General features: G+C 45.0%; 1 protein-coding gene across 1 annotated transcript in view; it reads left to right on the forward strand.

Moving 5' to 3' along the window:
* Nucleotides 1-8,484, forward strand: part of CLEC19A (C-type lectin domain family 19, member A) — a 23,950-nt gene extending 15,466 nt beyond the window's left edge. The window contains exons 3-5 of the mRNA XM_011931855.1: nt 3,181-3,274; nt 6,631-6,763; nt 8,405-8,484. Of these exons, the coding sequence (XP_011787245.1) occupies nt 3,181-3,274; nt 6,631-6,763; nt 8,405-8,484 (307 nt within the window). The remainder of the gene's footprint in view (nt 1-3,180; nt 3,275-6,630; nt 6,764-8,404) is intronic.
* The last annotated feature ends 556 nt before the right edge of the window (nt 8,485-9,040 follow it).

The raw sequence follows: 9,040 nt of genomic DNA on the forward strand, positions 1-9,040 counted from the left end.
AAATAGAGAAAGGGTTCTTTATCTTAGTTTCCAAATGCATCTTGAATCCACACATCTCTTCCTCCAACAGATGTGTTGAATAACCAGTGCATTTTCAGTGGGGCTGAGAAATATACTGAGACAGTCAGGGTCCAACCAGGAAAACCAGAACCACTACAGGTGTCTAAAACAGATAATACAGGCAAGTGCTGGAAGCTCAGAACTTAAAAGGGAGTAGTGAGGCAAACTAGAGACACATAGGAGCAGAAAGCCAACTCCATGCCTCAGCTGGAGGGCAGGCCAGTCCTGTGGGTGCTGGAGCCATGGAGGAGAGGCAGCCTCTGCCAGAGACTCACAAGCAGAGGGGGAAAGAAATACTCTAGTTTCTCCCTCCTACCCATCTGCCAATGACTCGTAAGTGCCTTCCATTAACTGAAAGCCAGCTAACATGGAGCCCTGTGAAAGGCATTCTTCAGGGATCAAATCTGCTATGAGAGTACAACACAGTAGAGTTGGCACCTGTAAGGATAGAAGACGTCAATTCTCAAAGAATTCCTAGCCCATAGAGGAAAATGAGATATATGCAATAAAAAGCAAATGCAAAAGTGATTTCAAATCAAGGCTTTTCTCTAGACAGCCCTCATTGAAATTGCAACCTCAATTGCATGAGAAGGACCTTGAACATGGAGAATCAAGCTAACCAGCCAGCCCCTGGGGGAAGAGGAACTTTGGGCTACAGGTAGTCAAGCATTGGATAGAAGATATTCATGGAAGCTTTCCTGGAAGTACTGGTCCTGGATCACGATCTTGAAAGATTGGGCAGCTTAGGGAATGAGGGCAGCAGATGTTCCAAATGAAGAAAGCTGTGGGGGACCGTATGAGCATTGATTAAGGGCATTAGAGTCAGGCAGTTCCAGATTCTAGTCCCAGCTCCATCACTTCCTACCTGCACGATCTTGACCAAATCACTTAAACTCTAAGCCAAAGAATTCTCAACTTGGAAATAGCAATAATCACACTGATCTTTTAAAGTTGTGAGGCATTAAAGGTGATCATGCATCTAAAGTCTTTACACAGCTTTTGGATAACTCCATGCCCAGCAGTAGGAGTCATTATTATTTTTATTAATTACAATACATTATAATTCTGCCTCGAGGAGGCCAGTTTTTTTTAACGTTCCATATCAGTTCATCTTTCTGAGAGTGAGCAAGGCTTGTCTCACTCCTCCTCTTTCCTTCCTCTCTTTTGCCTTTCCTTCCCCCCAAGAGTATATGTCAAGTAACTCCCTGCATGTGGCTGGCTGGAGCACTGTGTTAAGACAAATTCTGAGTGCCAGAATTCTAAGCGTTTCTAATCTGGAATGAATTGGTAATCAATTCCACTTCACTAACACAAAACTAAAGAGAGTAAATATGGGTGCTTTGATTTACTACCAATGCCTCAAGAAAAAAGAAACCTTCTACTGGTGGGTATTTTAGATAAGGTGGCAGTCTTCAGAGAGCAGTCATTTGGAAGAAGCTGACGGGAGCAGATACACCTTATGGCAACATAAAGGGTACCTCAACATAGTCCTGTTTTGAAGTGAATTATTGAAGTTGATGAGAGAAGATACACATTGTTGGAACACAAAAGATACATCAACACGGCCCTGTTTTGAAGTAAAGTATTAGATCTATGGCTGGTTATTATCATTCTGTATTGACTTCTTTGACATACTAAAGTTCACCTTTTAGTGGCATGTGGAAGCCAATAGTGGGAATCATTTGTTCCGTGGGATCTGTCATCTGGATCTGTGAACGATTTGAGTGAAGTGTGCCTACCAGTTGTCCATTTGCTGTCACATCCCTTGCCTGTTCTTCTAACCTCTGCAAAATACCTTTTTCAGGCTCATTGATATGGGCCCTGGACGAGAAGTTGTCTTGGCTTTCCTTCAACATCTTCAATGCAGCAGCTCCAAGTTTTGTGTCCAGACATGGCTACAACCTAAGGAGAAAGGGCAGTGCTAGAAACTTCGGTCTTCTCTGCATACCTCCCTCCTTTCATCGTGGAGAAAAATATTTCCAAGATGTCCCCACAAATGTTGCCTTAAATCTAACCGGCCATGCTTGGTCATATGGCCAGTGTTAGCTGCAAAGGGAGCTGGGAAAATAAAATTTGGCTTTTCTGGGTCATAATGAAGGCAATGGGGTAAGGGATTAGGAATGGCTATGGGATAGACAACCAGTAGTATCTGCCCAGTGCCTGTTTGCTGTGAGAATGAAATTAAAATTAGTTCATGCACATAAAACACTCAGCACAGTACCTGGCATGAGGTCAATGCTCAAGAAACCTTTTAATGATAGGATGAAAATAATTATGTGTTCATTTCTCTGCCTCTCTGTTTATCAATCTGTCTATTCATCTATCCATCCATGTATTCATTCATCCACCCACCCATCCACCTATCCACCTACCCATTCATCCATTTGTCTGTCTATCTATCCATTCATCCATCCATTCATTCATCAATCTATCCATCCATCTCTACTTCTTTGTTGTTTTTGGCAGTGGACTGTCACCAGGGTCCTCCACTGATTCCTTTGGATGGGTGAATTATTTGATAAGCTCTTTGAAATAGAAGATAAGAATCCCCCCAAAAGACACCCATGACTTCTAAGGATGGTGGGTTGTTAACTGAGGGGCTTGGTTTTGCTAAGTGGGCAATGCAAGTTGAAGCCTAAAACTGAGTTTCCCAGGAAAACAGAGATTTTGGAGATGGTATGTGAAAAAAGACTAGGAGAGAAGGGGATATATTATAAAAGGGCAGTGTAAGGAGGGTCTTTGAGAGAGAACAGTAATGACTAGTGGAAAATTTGTTTATTTATGTAATGTGTGCAATGCAATGTAAACTCCTTTCATTGTCTCTTCATGATATCTTCAATATAATCCACCTCATTTGCTAGTGTTTTTGAGACGGATTTAAATTTTAAGGGATGGGTAGCAGTACTGAGTCCTTCTTTGAACTGGCATAGGTCAAATCCAGAGATGCCCACGTAGGACCAGCCACATATGGGTGACTTAAAGAAAAATGAAGGCCAAATTGGATTATATCATCTATTTACTTTGGTCCAGGAAGGTAAACAAGGATTGCTTTCAATTTTTAACTCTATTCTATGAAAAAAGGCAATGAGGAACTAGCTACTATGTTTCTTAAATTCACAGCTGGGAGGAGAATGTCTTTGTGTATGACCTCGTGAACAGCTGTGTTCCCGGCATCCCAGCTGACGTCTGGACAGGCCTTCATGATCATAGACAGGTGAGAAAGCAATGGCCATTGGGCCCCCTTGGAAGCTCCAACCAGGATTCTATTTTGATTTAATAAGCCTTTCACATCAGTGCCAGGTCACAGCTATGCACACAGCACACAGAGAGAAATCAGACACCAAGATGCCACAGTTAGAGCATGACCAATTTGTGAAAGACATTTAATGATGTCCTACTAAATGATGGGAACAGATAGCATGGTCAAAGAAACCTGTTTGGCTAGGATTCTCTTAAAAAAAAAAAAAGACACTAGGCGGAACGTGGTGGCTCACACCTGTAATCCCAGCACTTTGGGAGGCCGAGATGGGCAGATCAAGAGGTCAAGAGTTCAAGACCAGCCTGGCCAACATGGTGAAACCCTGCATCTACTAAAAATACAAAAATTAGCTGGACACGCAGTGGTGGGCTCCTATAATCCCAGCTACTCAGGAGGCTGAGGCAGAAGAATTGCTTGAACCCAGGAGGCAGAGGTTGCAGTGAGCTGAGATCATGCCACTACACTCCAGCCTGGGTGACAGAGCAAGATTCCATCTTGGGGGAAAAAAAAAAAGACACTAAAATGTGATTAGATGTGCAAGAGATGTTGGAGGGGAAATATTTGTGAACGAAAAGGAGGAAGGAGGCATAAGTAGGCAGGGAAGGACATCGGACAACGCCGTGGGTCTAAGACATGTGAAAGGAGATCAGGGAGACAGGACTGGGTAGGGAGAGCCTCAGATCACAGCACAGTGCTGAGAAAGTCTTGGCTAGGCCAGTGGGGAGTCCCCAGGCAAAGATGCCCAATTCCTGTGCTGGGCAGGAATGCGCCAGCACCATTACCCCTGACATGCTGAGTCACTCACTGGGAACAGCCTGGAGGAAGCATTGTCTCACTGTGAATGCAATGGTAGCTCCAAAGAGGCAGAGGCATGTCCTTATCACAAACAAGGCAGTGAATCCAAGGTGGCAGGAGAGCTGGAGCTGTCCATCAACTCTGCTTTCTGCTGGTCCTCCTGAAGGTGATCTGGGCAATGTACTTCTGTGGCTGCCACAGCCCTCCTGGGTGAGAGAGATTTAAGTTAGTGTCTAATGGGTAAATAGGAGTTAGCCAGAGATAGTATACTCCAGGTAAAGGGAACAGCATGGGTCAACATCCTAAGGAAGGGGAGGTCGTGGCACATGCAAGCAAGTTAACTAAGGAAGACCATTGTGGTTAGGGCACAGAGTGGGGTAGGGGTGGGTGTATAATAAGGCTGAAGAGAGTAGCTTGAACCAGATCTGTGCAATGTCATAGCAAACTCCACCTGGAGATTTTTGTCCTCAAACTTTTCCTGGGCAAACTGCATACTGAGTCTGTATTTTGCATGCGTGCTTCTTGCCTTGCTCAGGGCACTATAGGGAATAAGGTTCCAGTGCCAGTTCCTGTTCTGCCACTTACTGGCTGGTAGGTGACTTTATGCAAATTAAAAAAAAGCAACCTCTCTGAGCCTCAGTTTTTGTGTCTGTAAAATGGGGATGAAAATAACAGTGCCTTGTGAAAAGAAAAACAAGTGAGCTAACGTATGTAAAGAGCTTACCATGGTGCTTAGCATACTAAAAGAATTCATTAAGGATGATAAAAATTGCTGTTAAAGTAGCAGAAGTAACAGTGTGGTCAGGCCTAACATTTTTTGTTTTCTTGAGACGGAGTCTCGCTCTGTTGCCCAGCTGGAGTGCAGTGGCACAATCTCGGCTCACTGCAAGCTCCACCTCCTGTGTTCACGCCATTCTCCTGCCTCAGCCTCCCGAGTAGCTGGAACTACAGGCGCCTGCCACCAAGCCTGGCTAACTTTTTGTATTTTTAGTAGAGACAGGGTTTCACTATGTTAGCCAGGATGGTCTCGATCTTCCGACCTTGTGATCCACCTGCCTCGGCCTCCCAAAGTGCTGAGATTACAGGAGTGAGCCACCGCGCTCCTGTCTTTTTTATTGAGACAGGGTCTTGCTCTATTGCTCAGGCTGGAGAGCAGTGGTGCGATCACAGCTCACCACAACCTTGAACTCCTGGGCTAAAGCAATCCATCCAACCTAGGCTCCAGAGTAGCTAGTACTACAGGCAGGAACCACCACACCTGGATTTTTTGTTTTAATTTTTGGTAAAGACAGGGTCCCGCTATGTTGCCCAGGATTGTCTCCAACTTCTGGCTCCGAGTAATCCTCCCACCTCAGCCTCACAAAGTGCTGAGATTACAGGCATAAGCCACCATGCCTGGTGATGTTTTAAATCAATAGACTTCAACTGGCCGGAACACATAGAGAAGTGATAATTTTAAAAACACTAAAATGTCCATTTATAATAGCAACTCTAAAATGGGATTATAACTACATTAAATGAGAGTTAAAGAAACTTGTATTAAAAGACCTAATAATAATAATAACAAAAAATACAGGAAAATTGCTTTTTTTCTTCTTTTCAGAGCTAGGCACCATGTGTCAGGCATTGTACTAAGTCCTTCACGTGCTTTAATTGGTTCAACCCTCACAACAACTCTCTAACGGACATATTAATTCCACCATACAGATGTGGAAACTGGGGCTCAGAGAGATTAAGTAACTTGCCCAGGTTGCAGAGCTAGGCAGCAGGTGGACATAGGACCACAAGCTCTCGTCTCTCTCTCAGAAGTAGCATGCTGTTCCCATTACATGACGTGAGCTCTGTAATCATCAGTGCTTTGGGGATACTTTTCTTAAAACTTAAATAAATGGAGACATGGCTCTTGTTCCTGGACAAGTTGCAAAGACGTAGTTCTTTCCACAGTTAGTTTGCACGTTTATTGCAACACCAATCAAATGCCCAACGGGACTTTTCTTGCAATTGGACAGAGCAGTTCCACCTTAGGCAAGAAAAACACAGACAATTTACACAAAAAGAAAACAGATGGAGAGTGACTCCCATCCACTGGCAAACTGTAGTAGTTAGGGGTCTTGGGTACTTGACTCAGATAGACCTGGGTTTGATTCCCAGCACTAATACTTTATTTGCTGTATGAATTTGGATAGACCAATCTGAGTCTCAGTTTTCCTATCTGTAAAATGGGGCTGATGATGCCTGCTTTTCAGAATGGTGAGGATAAAACGAGTAAAGTGCCTGGCATGGCACATAATAAGACCTCAACAAATGGCAGCTAGCAATAGTAGTCATAATAGCAGTAGTATCAGATTGGTAGCAGTAGTATCAGATAGCAGTAGCTTCAGTGAGGACATCTGTGCAGAGGTGTTAAAAATTGAGTTGCTGAGACGTCTGAGCTGGAGCTGGAGCTGGCTGGCTCAGATGCCTGATCTTCTTCTCCTTGGCTTGCTTCTTTGACTCTCTGTGTCTAACCCTCCCAGGAAGGGCAGTTCGAATGGACTGATGGCTCCTCATATGACTACAGCTACTGGGATGGCAGCCAGCCAGATGATGGTGTCCACACGGACCCAGAAGAAGAGGACTGCGTGCAGATATGGTACAGGCCTACCAGTGGTGGGTACCTCTGCGACCAGGGCTCTTGCAGGGGTGCCTGGGAGGCATCACAGGTGGAGAGGGCGGAGAAGCGCCTTGGGGGAAGAGGAGCACCTGATGGCCTGAGACTGGCAAATTGTTCAGCACCTTGGAGACCAGTTGAGGTCACCAGGGTGTTGGGGGCATGGCCATTCTCCACAGTGGATATGCTTTAAACAACATTAAATGGGGTTTGGTTGACACCTAGACTCCAACTTGGATGAAAAGACATTATAAATAGAAGCATGGGGGGGGAAAGACTTGCATAGAGAGTAGTCAAGGGGTGGTGCTTCCATGTCAGCTCACCAACACACCAAAGTGCAAGCCCCTTCCCCAGGCTTATGCTACTGAATATTAGAAGCAAGCCACACCTGGGGTGGCATGAAGGTGTACGTAGTGACAATAGTATAGACCTGGATTCAAATTCTGGCCTCGTTGCTTTCTAGCTCTGTGTCCTTGCAGAGAATTACTTATCCTCTCCGAGATTGTTTCTTCTTCTATAAAATAGGCTTAATAATTTGTCCTACCGGGGCCGGGCGCGGTGGCTCAAGCCTGTAATCCCAGCACTTTGGGAGGCCGAGACGGGCGGATCACGAGGTCAGGAGATCGAGACCATCCTGGCTAACACGGTGAAACCCCGTCTCTACTAAAAAAAATAAAAAAAAACTAGCCGGGCGAGGTGGCGGCGCCTGTAGTCCCAGCTAGTCGGGAGGCTGAGGCAGGAGAATGGTGTAAACCCGGGAGGCGGAGCTTGCAGTGAGTTGAGATCCGGCCACTGCGCTCCAGTCCCGGCGACACAGCGAGATTCCGTCTCGAAAAAAAAAATAATAATAATTTGTCCTACCTACAGGACTGCTGTGTAGATTAAAGGAGGCGCAGTTGATACAGCACTGTGGCAAGAGCATGGACTTGGGGGTTGGCTGCCCTTGTGTGAACCCTGCTCCACGCTTAATGTGTAGCCCAAAGAGAGTGCCTTAACCTCTTGGTGCCTCAGATTCTTCGTCTTCAAAATGTGGCTAATGATACTTAACTCACAGGCTAATGTGAATAAAAAAAGAAGATAGTGTTCATAGAATAGCTGCCATGCTCAGTATTCGGTATTAGCAATCACCAGCATCATCATGAATCATCACTTTCACACCAATCTTAATAGAAACAATATTCCCGTTTTGCTGATGAGGAAAATGAGGCTCAGAGAAATTCAGCAACTTGTTCAAGGTCACACAGCAAGCTAAGTAGTAGAGCTGGGTTTCACACCTAGATCTACCGAACTCCAGACCCAGACACTTAATTGTTATTCCCTCTTTGCTCTTTTTTCTTTTCCTAATTAGGGGAGGGAGGTAGAGAACAGCTTATTTTCCTGGGAGCCCTCCTGGAGCCTGGTAGCCAGAGCTGGGCCAAGCCTCTGGCTGAAGTTCGTCCTCCCATCCAAGGTGACAAGCCAGGATCAGCTTTATGCAAGAGTAAGGCTGGACACCAGGCTTGTCAAGTATCAGCAAGAAAGGGCTGCCAGTGTAGACACGAGGCCTACTGGAGAGGGCTTTTACTTCAGAGGAGTGGTGGGATTACTTTTATCTTGGCGGATGGATTTTCACCCAGATTCTCTGCTTCTTTCCCTCACAGCTCTGAGATCATGGAATGATAATACCTGCAGCCGGAAGTTCCCCTTTGTCTGCAAAATCCCATCTCTGACCATTCATTGATCCTGTCTCGTCCTACTGGTGTGAGGGCAACTCCAGTATCACCTTGTAGCTGTACCCAGTGTAGAACTGACATTGAATACATGTAAAACAAACATGGGAGGTTAATCTCTTGGACAGAGATTTTAAACAAGTAGATCTTAATTATACAGGGTGGTCACTTGGCCAAGTGACGGGAAAGCCAGCTCAAATTGGCTTAATTAATTTTTTTAAGTTTTTTTTTAAATTGACCCAAGTAACAAAAATCCAGGGGTTGTTCTGATTCTGAGTTGAATCTCACTGGCCTGGCTCAGGTCACATGCCCACCCTGAAGCAATCACTTTGGCCTATGCTAAGTGACTAGCTCCTGCTTAGCTGCACATCTTTGGAAAAAATGGGGTGGGAGTCACATCATCAGAGGGGCTGGGAGTGGGGGAAAGTGGGAGGGGGTGTTGGTCAAAGGATACAAACTTTTGGAAATAAGATTAATCAGTTTGGGAGACTTACTGTACAGCGTGGTGACTATAGCTAATAATAATGTATAGTATTCCTGAAATTTGCTAAGAGAGTAATTTTTTTT

Source organism: Colobus angolensis, unplaced genomic scaffold, assembly GCF_000951035.1.
Source record: "Colobus angolensis palliatus isolate OR3802 unplaced genomic scaffold, Cang.pa_1.0 Scaffold92, whole genome shotgun sequence".
Taxonomy (NCBI): Eukaryota; Metazoa; Chordata; class Mammalia; order Primates; family Cercopithecidae; genus Colobus; species Colobus angolensis.